Source organism: Podarcis erhardii, assembly GCF_964252035.2.
Source record: "Podarcis erhardii genome assembly, chromosome: 11".
Taxonomy (NCBI): domain Eukaryota; kingdom Metazoa; phylum Chordata; class Lepidosauria; order Squamata; family Lacertidae; genus Podarcis; species Podarcis erhardii.
This window is the reverse complement of record NC_138501.1, coordinates 1,490,208-1,511,797: the sequence shown is the minus strand read 5'-3', so window position 1 is coordinate 1,511,797 and position 21,590 is coordinate 1,490,208. Positions and strand designations below refer to the sequence as shown.

The 21,590-nt window shown below is 44.8% G+C and overlaps 1 protein-coding gene across 8 annotated transcripts in view; it reads left to right on the top strand.

Annotated features, from left to right (window-relative positions):
- The window catches only part of TRPM3 (transient receptor potential cation channel subfamily M member 3), a gene marked incomplete at its 5' end in the record, with an annotated part of 405,379 nt that overhangs the window by 296,422 nt on the left and 87,367 nt on the right, over window positions 1-21,590 (top strand). For all 8 annotated transcript variants that reach the window (XM_081880910.1, XM_081880909.1, XM_081880905.1 and 5 more), the window contains one exon: window positions 4,373-4,496. In XM_081880910.1, coding sequence (XP_081737036.1) covers window positions 4,373-4,496 — 124 coding nt within the window. The remainder of the gene's footprint in view (window positions 1-4,372; window positions 4,497-21,590) is intronic.

Genomic DNA, 21,590 nt, shown 5'->3' with positions numbered 1-21,590 from the left:
GTGACTGACCATTTCACGGTTAGGAAATCTGGAACAAGAACTAATATTCATAGAGTATTTTGTTCTGGTGTCAAACTTCTGTGAAGCAAAGCCACCCACCCTAAATGGGGATAAGTGATTCCGTTAACAATATTTTTAAATTCCCCCATGCCAGGCTTCTTGACTGGCATGGGAAATATCTAAGTATTTGGAGGGCTAAAATGTGAAAAATGGGCGACATTTATTTTATGTCCCTCTAGCCCAGCCTTAGCCAGCCTTGGATCTTCAGGTCTTGTTACTGCAAATTATAGCTACTATTATCGGTTTTGTTGTTTAAAATATATATGGCCCACCCTTTATCAATATGAATACTGTTAAAAACTGTGTGTTACCAAGATACAGTAGGCATCATAGCGGCTGGGTCATCTCTCTTTAAGCTAGCACATGGTGGTTTGGGTCATGATCACTGCCTCTGAATCTTGGAGAAATGCTGTGTCCAACTCCAGCAGCTACATCAACCTCTGAACCTGATCCTTCAATGCAGGCATGTAACATACGGTATCCCCTAAAAGCACTGCACTGGCCGCCCCATAGTTGCTGTGCCCTGTTTATAATCCCCTAAATATTTGGAGCCCAAGAATCTGTAGGAGACTTGGCTCCTAAAGTATTAAAAACGGATATTTGCCCTAAAACTTGCTCAGACCGCAATGCAGTTTTATGGATCTGAAAATGTCCTTACAGGGTTCCTTCAGATGGAGAATGAATGATGATTTGTTGAGGAGTACCCAAATTGTAAATAAAGCCCAAAAAGCCTTAAAGGATTATTTTGAAATTAATATGAATCAGGGAACGGAAACAAGGGTTATTTGGGATGCCAGCAAAGCAGTAATGAGAGGATTTCTCATTCAACAAAATTCAATTAGGAAAAAGACACAGAATGAGAAAAAAGATAAAATTTTGGAACAACTAAAAGACAAAGAGAAGAGGCTTAGAGGTAACCCAAAGAATTTGCAGATACAAAAGGAAATTAAAGCCTTACAGATTCAATATTCACAGATTATAAATCAAGAAATATAATGGAAACTAAGGAGGATGAAACAAAGGAACTTTGAATCTGCAAATAAATGTTGCAAACTCTTAGCTTGGCAATTAAAAAAGAGGCAAAAGCAAAGTACTATCACAAATATTGTAACAGAAGGAAAGTCTGTGAAGAACCCTGTGGACATAAGAAAATGTTTAAACAACTGTATAAAAAGGAGAAAGAGGGCCAGACTAAAATTGAGCAATTTATTAAAACCAATGGTTTGCAGAAGATTCCTGAAGATAAAAAGATCCTACTAAAGGGACTAATTACAAGCCAGGAAGTGGAATATGCAATAAACTCAATGCAACTTGGCAAGGTCCCGGGACCAGATGGTCTATCAGCAAAATACTATAAGAAAGATTGGCTTATCCAACCATTGGTAGAAGTATGCAATATGATTCTAGGAGGGGGCAAAGCACCTGAAACCTGGAAGGAAGCTTATATTACTCTGATTCCAAAACAAGATCAAGATAGATCCAGTGTCAAGGATTACAGACCAATCTCCCTACTTAATGTGGATTATAAAATCTTTGCGAATATACTGGCTAACAGGCTAAAGAAGGTTCTGTCTGAATATATACATAAGGATCAGGCAGTTTTCTGTCTTGAAGACACATGAAAGACAATATTAGGAATGTTGTAGATATATTGGAAAAGTTGGAAGCAAGAAAGAACTGTAAAGCAATGTTAATGTTTATTGACGCAGAGAAGGCCTTTGACAATGTATCTTGGAGTTTTATGTTACATAATTTAGAAAGTATGGGGGTTGGTCAAGACTTTTTAAATGAGATTAATGCGATCTATCATGAACAAAAAGCTAAAATTATTGTAAATAATGTGGTCTCGGAGGAAATTAGAATTGAGAAGGGAACCAGGCAAGGGTGCCCACTTTCCCCTCTGCTGTTTATTTCAGTCCTAGAGGTCTTGCTAAGTATGATTAGAAAAGATGAACAAATCAAAGGTATTACAGTAGGATCCAAACAATATAAATTAAAAGCCTTTGCTGATGATTTAATACTGACATTACAGGATCCAGACTCCAGTGCAGTAAAAGCACTGGAGTTGATACAGGAGTTCGGACAGGTAGCGGGATTTAAGTTAAATAGGACAAAACCAAAGTATTAGAGAAAAATCTGGATAATGATGAAAGAAAATTATTACAAGAAACGAAGGGCTTAGATTTTGTGAAAAAAGTTAAGTATCTGGGAGTCAATTTGCCAGCGAAAAAATTGAATTTCTATAAAGATAACTATGAGAAACTATGGAATGAAATTAAGAGAGATCTAGAGATATGGTCAGATTTAAAATTGTCACTAATGGGCCGGATTTCGGTGGTTAAGATGAATGTATTGCCAAAGATATTATTTCTGTTTCAAGCCCTCCCAATTATAGACAATGTGAAATGTTTTAAAGAATGGCAGAAAGCTTTATCTAGATTCATCTGGCAGGGGGGAAACCCAAAATTAAATATAAATTACTAACAGACTCTAAAGAAAGAGGGGGGTTTTCCCTGCCAGATTTGAAGATCTATTTTGAAGCAGCTGCGCTTTGCTGGATTAAGGAATGGATACAACTAGAAGACACCGATGATTTAGATCTGGAGGGATTTGACAATGTGTTTGGATGGCATGCATATTTATGGTATGATAAAGTAAAGCCCATAATGCTTTTAAAAACCATGTAATTAGGAAATCTCTGTTTAATGTGTGGATAAAATATAAAGATCTCTTAGAAAGGAAGACACCCAGATGGCTCTCGCCAATGGAGGCGAAGGCCCAGAAAAAGTTAAATATGGAAACCAAGTGGTTGAGATATTCAGACCTGTTATTGGAAGACAAAGAAGGTTATAAATTAAAACCATTTGATCAAATCAAAGATAAGATAAATTGATTACATTATCACCAGATCAATGAATTGTATAAACTAGATAAGAAAAATGGTTTTGCTTCAGAAAAAACTAAGTTGGAAACGGAGTTGTTGGACTCTAAAGTTAAAAATTTGTCTAAAATGTATAATTTACTGTTGGAATGGCATACAAAGGATGAACAAGTTAAATCAGTGATGATAGATTGGGCAAGAGATGTGGGACATAATTTAATGTTTGAAGACTGGGAAAGATTGTGGAAGAAACGGGTCAAGTTCACTGCATGTACAGTGTTAAAGGAAAATATAATGAAAATGATGTACAGGTGAAACTCGGAAAATTAGAATATCATGGAAAAGTTCATTTATTTCAGTAATTCAACTTAAAAGGTGAAACTAATATATGAGATATTCTTGACATGCAAAGCAAGATATGTCATGCAACCTGCGCCAACCTGGTGTTTTTGCCCGCAACTGCTATCAGCCAATATAGTAGATGGTCAGGAATAGTAGGAGTTGAGTTGTAGTTCAAAACATCTGGAGGAAACCAGATTGAGGAGGGCTAGATTGGGGATATCTGAGGAGCGTTGTAAGCAGTTTTGCATGGATACTTAACCACAGTCCTGCTTGTAGGGCCAGATGGCTGCTTTTCTCCATTACATAATGGTTTTTTCCAGTCTCTAAGAGTAGGATCCACATAGAGCTGGGCTGGTAAAAGTCAGTACAAGATAGCATTGGACCCCAACTTGTCAATTGCAGCCTAAATTCATTAAGAAATCCTTGGTAAGCAATATGCTTCCAAGCCATTTTACCAGGTGATAATGTGGAAATTGATACCATGATTCTGAAGCAACAGAGACTTGTTGTTCAAAAGGCAGGTCTTTCTTCAAACACAGCAATTCTTTTTAAATTTTTGTTTCTTGGCAGTTTCTGAATGGACTAGCTTGTCACAATCTTGCATATGTATGGTTACCCTCTGGACTTCCCCTCCAGGACTTCATGCAGGGCATGATTCTGCAAGTGTGGAAAACTGCAGTGTGGGGCATTAGGGCTAGCATGTCACAGTTTTCTTTATTGTTCTTTTTAAAGCAAATGCTAGCTTGAAAGAAGGTTGGCAATATCTGATGAAATCTCAGAAGTGAGAGGGATTTCTGACAAACACTTTCAGTGGTCATAGGCAAGGCTCAGCATCTCTCTGCTTCTCAAGATTAGAACAATTAGCAGACTAACTTGTGCAAAGTAATAAACATTGCAAAATAACCTGCAGAAATAAATTATGGGGATTTGCTTAATTTTTCTATTAAACACAGGTTTCAGTGTTTTCAATGCAGTATCTGTGTTTTCCTTCTCTCAGAAATTTGCTTTTTAAATAGAGATTGCCCAAAGCACTGCTTATTGGTCAACATTTTGGCTCCAGGATTTTCAATGCCCCCTTTTGAATTTCAGACTTATCAATGAATCTCTGAGGGACCAATTGCTTGTCACCATTCAGAAGACCTTCACCTATACCCGGACCCAGGCCCAGCATCTCTTCATAATCCTCATGGAATGCATGAAGAAGAAGGAACTGGTATGCAAGCACATTCTCTAGGCATGAAACACAGAAGCCCAATTTCATACCGGCTTGGTGCATAAATAAGGTTCAATCTCAGTTTGGAGATTGGGGGACCTGTAGTGGTATGCAGTCCATCTTTCTAACTTCCATGGCTCAAACCATAGTTTGTGTTAGATTTGCATTACCCAACCTCTGGCTTCTCTAAGGCTCGCCCGGAATATCTCAAAGCCATGAGCTGAAACCACGCTTAGGAGGGCAATTGCAAACTGCAATTTGAGGCAATCCTGGTTAGCCTTATCCATAGTTAGTGACATGTTTACCTGAAGTTTAACCTCCTTGGAAGGGAGAGGGAATTCATGCACAAGAGAGAGAATCTAAAATTAAGGTTGCTATGTTTGGAAGAGCAAAAAAGAGGACACACACACACACACACACACACACACACCTCAGCTGGGGATGGGGAGCCTGCTGCTTCCCAGCTGAGCTGTGCAAAGAGGCCCCAATGCTCCTGCGTGCAAGTGGGGGGAACACCAGGGCTGACTCAGCTGAGGACCTGGAGCCCCTTGAGCATGCACATGCCCAAACGTAAAAACAACAGCAACCCAGACATTTTTTGTAAATTGTAAAAATCGGCCTGGCCGGAGATGTTGGCCATGGAAAAGAGGACAAGTCAAGGAAATCTTGGACGTATGGCAACCCTACTAAAATGCAGTTTCCCAATCCCCAGCACATGGTTTGGAGACTGGTTATGTTACATCTGTGTGAACTAAAACTGTGTTTCGGTGGATGTCAGTTAGAAACCATTCTGTCTTTTACATGTACATCTGTGTAACTGGAGACTTGGGCATGAAGAGTCCATAAGACCAGCCACAAACAGCTGATTAAAAGGCGATTTAAGTAAAATGTAAGAACAAATAAAATGGGAATTACATTAAAACTTAAAATTTGTAGGAATAGCTTCCATTGGCCTTACCTGTATAATGTCATTAACTCAATTAAGAAGTTTCATTGGACTTTAAGTTATGGATAAATTATTCACAGAGCATCAAAAATGCATCCATCACATTATATTACCTTAGGTCTGGCTGGAAGCATTTAAATATTGTTTTCAGAATCTGAATTCCAAATGTGCATTTTCTGAAACCAGTGGTGTTATTCTTTTTGTGTATAAGCTGTTGCTGCTTATCAATTTGCCTCCAGCAGCATGCTAGGAGCTATGCAAAATGCAGTGAAGGATGCAATCCCTGTCCCAGGGCCTTGCATGAAGAAATCAAGGGCAGCATCAGTAAGAAGATTGTTGAATTATTAGTGGTGGGGCAAAATCAAACCAAATGGCAATGCATGTGACAGGGAAGATAAGCCTGAGATGGTTTAGGGTCACCATTGCTTGATGAAGTAGATCTTGATGATGGACTTGACAGACTGCAAAGCTTTTCTAAACAGAGGGGGCTCCCTGGCACAGAAATGATCATGGTAGCCATAAAACCCCCCAGCTATGTTCAGATTGCAAGTTCAGATTGCTAACATTGTTATTTTTTAGCATTTATTTAACCATATCAATGAGCTTAAAGGTAAAGGTAAAGGGGCCCCTGACCATTCTGTCCAGTCGTGGCCGACTCTGGGGTTGCGGCGCTCATCTCGCTTCACTGGCCGAGGGAGCCGGCGTACAGCTTCCGGGTCATGTGGCCAGCATGACTAAGCCGCTTCTGGCAAACCAGAGCAGCGCACGGAAACGCCGTTTGCCTTCCCGCCAGAGTGGTACCTATTTATCTACTTGCACTTTGACGTGCTTTCGAACTGCTAGGTTGGCAGGAATCAATGAGCTTAGTGGTGTACAAAACAGAGAAAGTAAATAAAACTGCATGAAATGTTTTATGGTCCCTGGCATAACTAAGCAGGATCACAAAAGATAACAAATTCAACCTATTTTGTTTTAAAATTATGGCTTAGAGCCACATGAGTATTTTTAAAAAGCTTTATCCCTGTAAGTAGATTGTGTGTTGCCAAGCCCTCAGCCCATGTACAGAAAGTTTTAACATGTAATAATGTTTCACCCACTGATAATGATTCACAGTGCAAAATTATTTACATTAAACATATTTTATTCTTTTTTAACTATGTTTGGTTTTTGGCTTTACAGAAGCTGGAAGGACAAAGCCACAGTTATAATTTTGGAGGCTGAAATGTATTAAAGGCTTCCAATTACATAACTTACCCAGAACTCCAACAACACTGAGTTGGTGAGAGTCAGTCTGAAAGACATGATAGAATCTGAGTCGCCAATGCCACTACAGTGGTACCTCGGGTTAAGTACTTAATTCGTTCCGGAGGTCCGTTCTTAACCTGAAACTGTTCTTAACCTGAACAGTTGGGCCTCCTGCTGCTGCCGCACCGCCGGAGCATGATTTCTGTTCTTATCCTGAAGCAAAGTTCTTAATCTGAAGCACTATTTCTGGGTTAGCGGAGTCTGTAACCTGAAGCGTATGTAACCTGAAGTGTATGTAACCCAAGGTACCACTGTATTAGCTAGTAAACCTCAGTAACTTTCCACAATATTGATGTCAAATTTCTTTTTATCTTATCTGGGAAAGGTCTTGTCAGGGGTTCAGGGAGAGAGACGCAGAGTGAGGGGGAAGGATTCCAGACTGACGAGGAAGAGGATGACAATGACCCAAGATTGTCCATGAGTCCGTCCAGTGAATCGGAGGACTCCCAAAAGGGAGCCCCTCTGGTCAAGCCAAGGGGAGCTAGAGGGGGAAGCAGTCAGGAGCAGGGAAACGAAGGGGGAACCCCCATTGGGAGTTGGAGAGCGAGACCGGCTGCTCCGCTGGAACGGAGTGAGGGGGGAGGAGTGACCAGTGTGTCAGAAGGAGCAGAACAGGAAGCAGAGAGGGGAAGGAGATCAGGGCAAGACGTCCTGCCGGAAGGGGAGGAAAGTAGTATCGAGGGCAGTGTAACTGTCGAAAGGAAGGTCAGGAGCAATGTACGCGCGCCAAGTTCAAAATGGGAGGCGCGCGGAAATGAAGAGAGTCCTGGGGAGGAGCCTGGTCCCAAAGCCCGAAGGAGGGGGGAGGAGGCGGCAGAGGATTCAGCCTCTGGAGAGTCCCGAAGGGAGAGAACACAGGGGGGCAGAAAGACCCTGCGGAAAAGGAAAGAGAGAAAGAGGTGGACCAGTACAAGCCTCTTAAACTGGTGTCGGGGCGGGAGTGACTCAGAGGGGACTTCGGCGGTCTAAGGGTAACAGACGTAGAGTCACAGACCTCGGATGTAAAGCTAATAATGTTCTTCAATAAAAGCTTTTGTACATAAGCTGCAGTGGACTTTGGTCTCTTGTGAGCTGGGACCACGGGTGACTCTGACAGCAAGTCCCCTCTCCAAGAACGCAAAATTTTTTTTTGCAAAGCTCACGAACGGTAGCAGCCATGAGCGCGGAGGAGCAGCTGACAACACTGCGAAGCGCAGTTACAGAACTCACCGCTGCAGTCATTGCATCTCAGAAGAAGAGTGATGAAGCGGAGAAGCGCTGCCAGGACCTGCAAATAAGGTGGGAGCGTGCAAGCAAGGAAGGGTTCCCAGGGTCCAGATCAGAGGGGATTGGACTTGGAAGGCGGGGGGGCAGTCTAGTCACCCACTTCGATGGGAACCTAAAGCACTACCCAAGCTTCAGAGCAGACGTCTTGTATGCACTGCATTTGCTTCGTAATGACTTTAAAGATGAAGAGGAGAAAGTGGGGTTTATTGTGTCTCATTTGCATGGGGAGGCAAGAGCTTGGTTGCGCAATTTGTGGCGCGAAGACGGCCCTGCCCGCCGCGATTCTGATGAATTTATTAAAGCGATGGACGCTTGTTTCCAGTCTACCGTGGATCTTGATCTTGCACGCAGGGAGATGCACGGGTTGCGGCAAGGGAGAGCCACTGTGCGTCAGTATCATTCGCGATTTTTCGCCTTACTGACTGTATTAGGCTGGGAGAAGGACTGCAAACCAGTGAGAGATTTGTTCTGGGAGGGTCTCAGCGGCCCCATAAAAGATGAACTTGCCAGGGGAGACAGACCTCAGACCCTGGAGGACGTCGTGCAGAGGGCTCTTGCAATAGGGGTAAGGCACGAAGAACGTCCTTGGCACAATGAGGAGGGACGCCAGGCGCGTGCACCGGCAAGGACGCCTCCTTTTCTCCCCAGAGACTTCAGCCAGGCACATCCCTCGCCTCTGGCGCGGCAGGGGGAGGAACCGATGGAAATTGGTGGTGCTAAGGCTCAAGCAACAGCCAGAGTCCCCGCATCCGGTGCAGTAAAGGTGAAGCCTCCTAGAGGGAACAGGAAATGTTACATCTGTGACAGTGCACAACACATGGCGAAAGAGTGCCCCCAGAGGCCCCAGAAGCACACTGCAGCCTTAGCAACAGTGGCAGCAGAAGTGATGCAAGAGGAGCAGCCTCAGGGAAACGACAGTGCCTGGCTGGAAGCAGAGCTGCTGGGGCTCAGCCAGGCGAATCTGTAGAGCAGTCCCCAGTGCCTTTGCAACGTACAGACCCTTTACCACCCAAGCCAACGGTGCAGCTCACTGCAACACTCCAGTTGCCGAACGGAACCACCCTGGAAGTCCCCATCACGATCGATTCTGGGAGCAACGTGGACTTTGTGGGGGTGCATTTCGTCAAGCAGCATCGCATAGCGCTTCTGCCCGCGACAACGCCTCTAAACGTAGTCACGGTTGATGGCAGGAAATTGCTGGGAGGACAAGTTGTGCAACAGACGCCTCCCATGGAGATGCGGATTGGACATCATAGAGAAGTCATCAGCTTCAATGTCACCCGCCTGTCGGACACGCCTATAGTACTAGGCATGAGTTGGCTGGAGAGACACAGTCCTGCGATAGCGTGGTACCAACGGCAGATCACCTTTTGCTCATCGTACTGTGCTCAACATTGTATCCAGTCCGGCCAGGAGGAAGGGGCGGAGCAGCAGCTGCAACTTGGCATGGCGCAGGCAGTTCCTCGCAAGTACGAGAGTTTCCTGGAGGTTTTCTGCGAGAAGGAAGCTGACCGGCTGCCGCCCCACAGACCTTACGATTGCGCGATCGACCTGTTGCCGGGGGCGCAGCTGCCGACTGCGAAGCTGTATTCCATGTCTGAGGACGAGATGCAAGAACTCAGGGAGTTCATAGAGCATAATTTGAAGTGTGGATTCATCCGGGAGTCCAAAGCAGTGGGGGGCAGTCCTGTGTTTTTTGTAAAGAAGAAAGACACGCCCCAGAAAAGACTCATTGTGGATTTCAGGGCCATAAATTCCATGACCAAGCCCAAGGCCTTCCCCATGCCCAAGATTGATGACCTCCTAGCGACCGTGCGGAAGGGGAAGATCTTCACCAAGTTGGATCTGCGTGGAGCGTATAATCTCATCCGTATCCGGGAGGGCGATGAGTGGAAGACGGCCATGTTCACGCCTCTGGGCACGTATGAATACAGAGTTATGCCGTTTGGTCTCCAAAATGGATCTCACGTCTTCCAAGCCTTTATGCATCACGTGCTGGCGGGGCTTCTCTACAAGAAGTGTGTGTGTTTCCTCGACGACATCCTGATCTTTTCGGAATCGCAGGAGGCTCATGAAAGAGACGTGAAGGAGGTCCTGCAGAGACTGCGAGAACACAGGCTCTACGCCAAGTTGGAGAAATGCCAGTTTGATGTGACGGAGGTGGATTTCCTCGGCTACAAGCTGTCTGACAAGGGGCTGGCCATGGACAGCGTCAAGGTCCGCGCCGTGTTAGACTGGAAGAGCCCACGCAATCGGAAGGAGGTCCAGAGATTTGTCGGGTTTGCCAATTTCTACCGCAAATTCATCAGGGGTTTTGCAAAGGAGACAGCAGCAATCACGGACACCCTCAGTTCCAAAAAGAAGAAGTTCGCTTGGACGGAACAGGCGGAGCGCTCTTTTAGGAAGCTTAAAAGCCTCTTCGCTTCCGAGGAGCAGCTGATGCACGTGAATCCGGGCAGACCCATGCGAGTAGAGACCGACGCCTCAGACAGAGCGGTGGGAGCCGTGCTCCTGCAAGAAGATTCCCAAGGAAATTGGAGACCCTGTGCCTTTTACTCCCGAAAGCTCAGCAAGGCGGAGCAAAACTACACCATATGGGACAGAGAGCTGTTGGCCATCCACGCTGCCTTCAAAGCGTGGCGACACTTCCTCATAGGTGCCAAGCACACAGTGCAGGTCCGCACAGATCACAAGAACTTAGAGTATTGGCGCACGGCGAAGCTCCAGAGCCAAAGACACATGCGCTGGGCTGAATTCTTCGCGGATTTCGACTTCAGGATAGAATACATCCCGGGAGAATCCAACGTTATAGCCGACGCGCTCTCCAGGAAACCGCAATATCTCGAGGAAGCAGCGCCAGTGGCAGCCAAGCACAGTTTCGCACCACAGGCGTGGACGTGCGCCACCATCGCAGTCGACCTGGACGCGGTGCGACGTGCGTTGCAAGTAGATCGCTTTGCACAATCCAAGATGGAGGCGCTGCGCAGGGGTTCGCAGAGAGAAGATGAGTTCCAATTACGCGACGGGCTGTTAACTCACAAAGGGGCCCTCTACGTACCGGGCGAAGAGCTCCGCGCGAGGGTTCTGCAGCAGTTGCACGACGCCCCCAGTGCGGGACACTTCGGCAAGGAGAAGACAATAGAACTGGTGGCCAGGGACTTTTGGTGGCCCCAGATGCGGGGAGAGATAGCGGATTACGTCGCCAGGTGTGACACTTGTCAGAGGTCCAAGCCAGTGCACCAGAAGCCAGCGGGGTTACTGGAACCGCTGGAGACGCCACAGCAACCGTGGGAGAGGGTGGCGCTGGACTTCGTCACTGACCTGCCCAGCTCCAGAGGCAAGACGGCGGTGCTGGTGGTGGTGGACCTGTTCACCAAGATGGCGCACTTCATTCCTTGCGCGAAGGTGGCGACGGCGGAACAGACCGCCAAACTCTTCATCGATCACGTGTTCAAGGTGCATGGGCTGCCACAATCCATCCTGTCCGATAGGGGGCGCCAATTTGTTTCTGCTTTTTGGAGGAAGCTTCTAGGTATCCTGCATGTCAAGATCAACCTAACGTCGGCAAGGCATCCGCAGACCAACGGTCAAGCAGAGAGAGTCAACGCGATCATGCAGCAGTACCTGAGATGTTACGCCAATCAGCGCCCGGCGGCGTGGGTGGACTACCTGCCGATGGCGGAGTTTGCCTACAACAACACGAAGCATGCGTCGACGGGGGTGACGCCGTTCTTCGCGAACAATGGTCGTCATCCCAGAACCTTCCCGGGGTTCGTAACACCGGGAGAGGGGGTGACGCAAGAAGCCGACCAGTTCGCAGCAGAGCTGCAAGAGGTGCACGAGGAGCTGCGGAGACATTTGGAGCTAGCCAAACAAGCATATAAGGTGCAGGCGGACAAACATAGGAGAGTGGGAGAGGACATCCAGGTGGGGGACTGGGTATGGTTAGCGGCCCAAGCGATGCCAGCCAGGTCGTTGGCTAAGAAGAAGCTGGGACACAGGCAGCTAGGGCCATACCAGGTGGAGGCTAGGATTAACCCTGTAGCTTTTCGACTGGCCCTCCCCGAAGGTTCCAGAGTGCACCCGGTCTTTCATAGGTCGGTGCTCACTCCCTACAAGACCCCGCACAGGTTTCAGGAGTCTGAAACAGTACCGCACCCACGCACTCAGTCACCCGAGAGGGAGGGGGCGCCCAGGGCCGAACCACTCAACGAGGTCACTGAGATCCTGGACTCAAGATGGGGGGTAGAGGGAGTAGAATACTTTCTAGCCAGAGAGGGTACCCCGGCCAGTGCCAATATTTGGGTGTCGGACTACGCTTTAGACGAACCTCTTCTGAAAGACGAGTTCCATGCACTTTTCCCGCATAGACCCATGCCAGCCGAGTATTTTGATGACTGGCTCTTTACGCCCACACTTTCAGACAGTACTTTCAGGGGCTTTTCTTCCGCCGAGGAGAGAACGCCAGAATCAAGCCCGCCCAGGGGATCGTGTTCGGGGGTAGACACAGAACCTTCTTACTGGTGGGACGAGCAACCAGAGGACGACTGGCGCAAGAAATGGCTGACGGGGCCTTGGCAGGCAGCACCAGACGAAGTAGCAATGGAAGAGGGAGCCGAGAACACCTTGGGTGAAGAACCCGCATTCGAACACACATACACCGAGCTGCTAGCAGAGGACATTGAAGCAAACGAACTGTATCCTGCATCTACCTCCGAGGAGCTGCGGCTCCCACGACCTGCCTCCGAGGGCCGGGAGGGGGGAAGGGGGGGCTTCGAGGGGGGGATGGATGTCAGGGGTTCAGGGAGAGAGACGCAGAGTGAGGGGGAAGGATTCCAGACTGACGAGGAAGAGGATGACAATGACCCAAGATTGTCCATGAGTCCGTCCAGTGAATCGGAGGACTCCCAAAAGGGAGCCCCTCTGGTCAAGCCAAGGGGAGCTAGAGGGGGAAGCAGTCAGGAGCAGGGAAACGAAGGGGGAACCCCCAGTGGGAGTTGGAGAGCGAGACCGGCTGCTCCGCTGGAACGGAGTGAGGGGGGAGGAGTGACCAGTGTGTCAGAAGGAGCAGAACAGGAAGCAGAGAGGGGAAGGAGATCAGGGCAAGACGTCCTGCTGGAAGGGGAGGAAAGTAGTATCGAGGGCAGTGTAACTGTCGAAAGGAAGGTCAGGAGCAACGTACGCGCGCCAAGTTCAAAATGGGAGGCGCGCGGAAATGAAGAGAGTCCTGGGGAGGAGCCTGGTCCCAAAGCCCGAAGGAGGGGGGAGGAGGCGGCAGAGGATTCAGCCTCTGGAGAGTCCCGAAGGGAGAGAACACAGGGGGGCAGAAAGACCCTGCGGAAAAGGAAAGAGAGAAAGAGGTGGACCAGTACAAGCCTCTTAAACTGGTGTCGGGGCGGGAGTGACTCAGAGGGGACTTCGGCGGTCTAAGGGTAACAGACGTAGAGTCACAGACCTCGGATGTAAAGCTAATAATGTTCTTCAATAAAAGCTTTTGTACATAAGCTGCAGTGGACTTTGGTCTCTTGTGAGCTGGGACCACGGGTGACTCTGACAGGTCTGATGAGCCCATTTCCATTCCAAAATTAATTCAGTCAGGGCTCATAAAATGACACATAAGAGCTAATGTTGTATCCACAGAAAACAAAACTGCTGTAGGTGAAACTGCAGACTGTGAATGACGTCTAATCCAGGGGTGTTGCTGTCAATGAAGATGTCTCTGTTACCATCAAGGAACTCTTGTTTGTCTGGGCAAAGCCACCACTGATTGACAAAATGACCCATAATGAGTTGTCATAAATGATAAAGCAGTGATATTGAGCAAATGTTACAGCTCAAATTAAAAATCATCACAAGTCACTCACTTGTCATTTAGGCAGCCTGACGTGGCCTGGCCTTCAGTCGTGTGGGTTGGCCTTTTCTTTCTAACTGTGCTGCTGGCTTCAGTGAATGTAAGAGCACCATTCTGTTAAATTACTTATGGTCATACAAGGACAGGAATTTAGATGGCAGATGCACGCCTACTAGCATTCAGAGAAAGACTGTTGAGTCCCAGGAGCACACATCCAGATTAAGGAAGCATGGGAAAGCATTTAATTAGTCTCTAGCTAAAGGGAAACAAGAAAATCCCATCTCTTTTTGGCATGCATGAGAGAAGAAGCTCCTTCCCCGTCCCTTTTGCATGTTAGATTTTATTTACTCATTGCCAAGAACAGAGAGTTGTGGTTTTTTTCCTATTAGCATCCCATAATTGTATAGCATGCTGTAGTCTTTTTGCAAAAGCCCATTCTTTTTTTCTTGTTTCTTTTTGAAATAAAAAAATTATTTTCCAAAATAATAAAACTTTTAACCACAATAACAGGATACTAGTGTAGTTAAAAAATACCATAAAAACAATGCAAAATAATCATAACCATAACTGGCTTATTTTAATAATATTCAAGCAACTGAATAGGGCAGTTGACATAAAAAGGTCTTCAAGAGTCCCCTGCAAGTGAATATCGAGGATACCTCCTGAATATCAACTGAAAAGTCTTCCACAGCACGGGACTGTGACCCTCAATTCCCAACTTCCGTTGAAGCCAGTCAGGCTTCTGAAACACAAGGGACAACTAGAAGTGGTTTGGAATGAGAAATAGTTCACAGGTCTGTTTATCTGGGTGCCATTTACCCACACAACTTGATTCCCATCCATGGGAATTCTCCTCTTTCCTCTTCCCCTGGGGAAGGAGAATAATAGGAATAATAGGGAAGAGCAGAAGCCGCACAGGAAGATGCTTTCTGCACATCCCCTGCTGCTGCAGCACCACTGCTGAGATCAGATCCACAGCCCCCCAGTCCCAAGCTGCCTTTCCCTTTAAAAGAAACAAACATGGTAGACTGAATGCCAGGCTTGTTAAAGAGTGCTTCAAAATGCTGTAGTGTGGAAGTTATTAAATCAGCCCTCCCCGACGGGCAGTTTTCTTCTGACTTTAGGCTGGTTAGTTTTCCTCTCTGTGGCTGTTTTTCGGTTCCCTCTCTCAGACCAAATCCAGTGCTCAATTTCATGGAGTCTTGGGCTCCATTAATGTGCATGCAGACATCTTGTCTTTCTTTTTTTGTTCATAAGTGAAGCATAACATGAAAAATTCAAGTCAGTTTGGAAGCTGGCTATTCTAGGTGAATCTGGGTTTTTATAAATATGTAGCACTGATGCACCGTAATGAGCTTGAGATGCCACAACCCAGCGCTGGTGGTTGAGTTTACAAGCCCAAGGACCATGCAGGCGTAAATGGGCTGTGCTTCTGGTCTCCAGAGTGCAAAGAAGGCCTGTAGGAAGGGCAGGGAACAGGGTCTCATAGGTATTGGTCACTTGTGCATGATTTAATATACATACCTGCCATGCTGCCATCTCTGGATATAAATACATACTGTATTAGGTAGCCAGAAATAAGGAGTTTAACCAAAGGGGACTAAAATAAGCAAAATAACACCAAATAAGTATCCCAATTTTTTTCAGAACAGACAATGCATCTCTTGTCAATTTTTTCAATAATGGATGGATGTTCATAGGAAGTGTTGTAAATTTGTATCAGACATAGAGAAATTATGCCTGGGAACTATTTGAATTTGCCAGCATTAGAAAGCTGCCTATTTGTAACTATTCTCTGGTTCTTTTCGTATCTACACTTGCTGCTGAAATGAAACATTGCAAGCAGCCCTTAGATTCCCCCATGACCTTCACAACAACTCTATCAACAAAGCTTATCTTGTTCAGATGTTTCTGCTGGATCAGTACACCAGATCTTATCATATGCAAAGTAACTGTTTGAGGATGCTTGATAACCTTAATTCCTATGGAAAGAATATTCTTGTCAAGTAAGATACCATGCATAAATTCAATGACAGTCCATTGCTGTAAGGAGAAAAGGGGGCTGGGCTGGGATATACTGCCTTATTTTTCCTTTAATATACTGTATTGTTGAGTTATTGTCCCCCTTTAGCATGCTGACATGCTGGAACCTCCCAAATATTTAATCATTTATTTAGATTTCAACATTAAAAGAAGCCAGTACTGTGACTGAATTTTGTCGGTTGAAGATAACACTTCAAAAAGTTTAATGCTACATTTTTATGAATAGAAAAATAAGAGGATTATGGTATTTGTGAAGAACCTATAATTAGGCAACAAAGAAAGAACTGCTATTTTAAGCAAGCGGTGTTTCCGATTGCTTAAATAACAGGCATATAACCTACACAAATAGATTGTTATCATGTTTTGGTAGCTTATCATGCTTCCAGTATTCAGGGCTAACTTGGATATTTTCCAATGTCGATCTTCAAGTTTATAAAGAGCTGCTTAATATTGGCTGCATTCAGACATCATGCTAAACCACAGCTGGAGATGGCTAGGGCCAGTCCTTAGGAAGTCTTTCACATGATGCTGCCAAGAGCCACTCACAACCTCCCCCCCTCCCAACGTGGCCACAACTGTGCAACACTTTTTTCTGCTTACATTTCATAGATCTATAACCTGAATTCTATGGATTTTATATATCTATGGACTGGGGCATGCATGTTGGGTAGATTGAGGTGGTGGGCAGCCACTGCAAATGGGAGTCAAATTTGCTCCCATTCCAAAGATGCCCCATTGCCCGTCCACAGCTGAGACACGCCCCCCCCCCCCGGGCAGAAATGGTAGCACAGGTGCACCAGGCTAGTCAGGACCCCTTCAGAGTCCTTGTGGGGCTCAGGCAGTACCCAGCCTGGCTGACCATTGGTCCTGGGGCAACCCAGTCAGATGGGGTGGGGTGTTGTTGTTGTTGTTGTTGTTGTTGTTGTTGTTACAGGACATCCCCATCTTCATCAGAGAAATGTTGGGGGCATGCTCTTTCTTTGCTAATGGAAGTGGGGAACTTTGGAAGCAACTTAGAAGGGGATATTTTAAAGGTCCAACAGCCTGTATTTCCACACTCTACTTTGCTGCATATTTTGTGATTTTAAATCTCTCACCAAATACAGTGGTACCTCTGGTTAAGTACTGGTACTTAATTCGTTCCGGAGGTCTGTTCTTAACCTGAAACTGTTCTTAACCTGAAGCATCGCTTTAACTAATGGGGCCTCCTGCTGCTGCCGCACCGCCGGAGCACGATTTCGGTTCTCATCCTGAAGCAAAGTTCTTAACCCGAGGTACTATTTCTGGGTTAGGGGAGTCTGTAACCTGAAGTGTATGTAACCTGAAGCGTATGTAACCCAAGGTACCACTGTAGTACTTTCCCCAAACCTGGATCAAGGCATCAAATCCTCTTACCATCACTGCATAAGTACCGAGGGCACACAGGACAATTCTATACCTCCTTGCTGCTTTCAGATTGCCAATCCTACTAGAACATACAAATTTGCCAGATTTTGCACCGCAGCTCAAGATGCTACGGATGTGCCACACTCTTTCACGCACTTTCACTCTTGTCTGATGTTCCTAACCCTTCTTTTAGACTTACTTGGATTCTTATGGACTTATATATATATATTCTGTTTTAACTCTTTTTAGTGAGGAGTTGTTTTTTTAGATTTTTAATGATTTTAAATTATTGTACCCCTCCCTCCTTATCAGGGCCGGATTTAGGCTTGATGAGGGCCTAAGCTACTGAAGGTAATGGGGCCCTTTATATGTCCAGCTGCCCTTTGTCAACAAATTATCACTGTTTTTTGTGTTGAATATATGCTATATATGCCCATTACTTACATCATAGGAGTCTACACAACACAAAACACTGTTGCTGTGTGTAGGTTTTATTTTATTTGTTTTTTATCTTATGTTTTGGAAATGTACATCCAGTTTTTTTCCTTTAAATTTTTGGGGGGGCCCAAGAGAGTGGGTCCCTAAGCTAGAGCTTGTCTAGCTTATACAGTGGTGCCTCGCAAGACGAAATTAATCCGTTCCGCGAGTCTCTTCATCTAGCTGTTTTTTCGTCTTGCGAAGCAAGCCCATTGACGGCTTAGCGGATTAGCGCTATTAGCGGCTTAGCGGCTTTTAGCGGCTTAGCGGATCAGCTGATAAGCGGCTTAGCAGCTTAGAAAGGGGGGGAGGGGAAAAAACCCGCAGGAACTCGCAAGACATTTCGTCTTGCGAAGCAAGCCCATAGGGAAATTCGTTTTGCGAAGCGCCTCCAAAACGGAAAACCCTTTCGTCTAGCGGGTTTTCCGTCTTGCGAGGCGTTCGTCTTGCGGGGCACCACTGTACCTAAATCCAGCACTGCTCCTTATGCTGGTCTATGGCCGAAATATAGTGTTGGTTTTGATTGATTGATTGATTGATTGATTGGATCGAGGCATCAAGGAAATTCTCCTTTTATTTTACCATATTTATTCTGTTCCCTTTCACCAAACCAACAAGAGTCTCTAGAGTGTGAAGGGCCAGACCCCCCCCCCCCCGGGGAGCATTTTTGGTGACTCACAACCAGTGATTTTTCCGGGGGGGGGGGGTTACGCAGGGGGACGCATACCCCAAAACATTTTGTGAGTCTATTTTTTTTTTAATAATTTTTATTCAATTTTTAAAACACATAATTAAAAGACAAACACATCACAAAACACAAACAAACATAAACAAATCTAACATAAATAAATTCATAATCTTATTTTCTTGTAACTTCTTTCAATCGACTTCCCCATACCTCCCTTTCGCTGCATCCTTATTTTAGAAAGAATTTTTTTAGCAACCCTTTAGTCAATTTATCCATTTAGTTCCCTTCATTAAATTCCCATAAATTTGTTGGTTACAGCTGTAATTCTCTGCTTCTTACCCCTTGACATCTTAACACCCCTCAATTTTACAACAGTTTTTAAGATATATTTTAAATTTCTTCCAGTCTTCTTCCACTGCCTCTTTCCCCTGGTCACGAATTCTGCCGGTCATCTCTGCCAGTCCCATGAAGTCAATCACCTTTGTCTGCCATTCTTCCAGAGTAGGTAGTTCTTGCATCTTCCAATACTTTGCCAGAAGAATTCTTGCTGCAGTAGTAGCATACATAAAGAAAATCCTATCCTTCTTTGGCACCAATTGGCCAACCATGCCCAGGAGAAAAGCCTCTGGTTTCTTAGTAAATGTCCATTTAAGGACTTTCTTAATTTCATTATAGATCATTTCCCAGAATGCTTTCACCCTCGGGCAGGTCCACCATAGGTGATAGAAGGTACCTTCATTCTCATTACATTTCCAACATTTATTATTGGGCAAATGATAAATTTTTGCAAGCTTGACTGGGGTCATGTACCACCTGTAGATCATTTTCATTATGTTTTCTTTTAAGGCATTACATGCCGTGAACTTAACACCAGTGGTCCATAACTGTTCCCAGTCAGCAAACATAATGTCATGACCGATATCCTGTAACATTTTGTGAGTCTAAGTTTGGTAATGCCTTGAGGGTTTGGTAATGCCTTGAGGGCAGTATTTCAGTGTGAGTAGGAAAATGAGAGTACCCCTCAACATTTTTTTAAGAAAAAAAGCACTGCTCACAACTCTGTTAATACAGTCGTATCCACATCCAGCCCCCCAGCCTAGACACTGTGTGGGGGGGGGATTCAAAGGCTCAGTGGATACTCAGTCTCTCTTTCGGCTGAGGGAAGAGATCCATGCCGGGCTTGCCTGCTTCCTTCCCTCTGGGCAGAGAGGGCTCCGTTTTGTTTTTTGTTTTTTTAAATTTATTTTTTATTTTTTATCTATGTAATTTTAAATTGTAATTGATATTAATGCTGTATTCTTAGTTTTAGATTTTATGATTTATGTGGAAATTGTTTTCCATTAAGTTGTGTAGCTTTCGATTTACTTTATTTATTGTTTATGACTTCTGTTATGTTGGTAATTATGTAAATCTTTTTTTTTTTTAATCTGTTTATTAAGTTTTTACATAATACACCATACATAGAAAAAAAAGCAAGCATATAAAAGACAAAAACCAACAACAAGACACACATAAGAAAGAAAGCAAAAAATAATAAACAAAAAATGAAAAACAAAAGTTACAACACAAAAAGACAAAAGTTACCAACACAATGACTTCCATCCAACCCGGTTTGGGTTAAGAACTCTTATAACTTTCTCGCTGGTTATAAAACCATTACTGTTATCTAAACATTGCAGGTATTAAATTCCATCCACTGTGACTTTAGTAATTCCAAAAATAACTTCAATATAACCTAAAAATTTACTCCAATCGTTTTTTAATTTACTATTATTTTGATGCCTAATTCTTTGTGTCAATCTCGCTAACTCTATATAATTGAACAATTTCATCTGCCACTCTTTAATTGTGGGGGTATTAGGCGTTTTCCAGTTTTGTGCCAAAAGAATCCTGGCCGCCGCCGTGGCGTACTGAAAAAAAGTTTCATCCTCTCTTTTAATCTCTTCTCCTACCATTCCTAAGAGGAACGCCTCCGGTATTTTAAGAAAGTTGTACTTTAATATTTTCTTTAATTCAACATAAATTTGGTCCCAGAATCTCTTCACCACCTCACAGGTCCACCACATGTGAAAGAAACTTCCCACCTTATTTTTACATCTCCAGCAAGTGCTGCCTCCGGTTTTGTACATCTTCCCCAGTCTTGCCGGGGTGATGTACCAACGATACATCATTTTTTCTAAATTTTCTCGGAGGGTAGCACATGCCGTAAACTTCATACCCCTCTTCCATAATTTCTGCCACTTCTCCTGTTCCAAATTATGTCCCAAATCTCTGGCCCATTTAACCACGACCCCCTTGACTTCTTCGTCCTTAGTTTCCCAGGCCAACAGTTGCTTGTACATTTTAGAGAGGAGTTTGGTGTTACATTCCAAAATTTCTACCTGATATTTTGACTTTTTTTCACTCATCCCTGTTTTTCTATGCTCGAGCCACAGCGCATAAATCTGATGATATTGTAACCAGCCATTTAACTTTCCCTTCAGCTCTTCATACGGTCTAATCCTCCAGTCCCCCTCCGATTTGACTAGAAGATCTTCATATGTCCATCTTTCCCCTTCTTGATTTGTTTTTTTTAATGTTATAATATCAATTGGAGAGAGCCACCAGGGCGTCCTACTTTCAATCACTTTTTTGTTCCTATTCCATACTTCAAGTAGTGAGCCTCTGATAATATGATTGGAGAAGCTTTTATGGGCTTTTCCTTTGTCCTGCCATAAATAGGCATGCCAGCCGAACCTGGCATCAAAACCTTCAAGATCCAGTAAATCTGAGTTTTTTAAAGTGGCCCAGTCCTTTATCCAGCAGAGGCAGGCAGCATCGTAATAAAGCCTTAAATCTGGGACTGCAAAGCCCCCCCTCTCTCTCGCGTCCGTCAGGTGTTTAAACTTGATTCTAGCCCTTTTCCCCTGCCATATGAATTTCGCCAGAACTTTCTGCCAGTTCTTAAAACATGATGTTCCTCTGATTATGGGGATGTTCTGGAATAGAAACAGTAGTTTTGGTAGAATACTCATCTTAATCGCGGCCATCCTTCCTGTCCATGATAGCTTTAACCTATTCCAAGTATCTAGGTCTCTTTTAATTTCTTTCCAGACCCTGGTATAATTATCTTCTAATAAATTTATGTTCTTT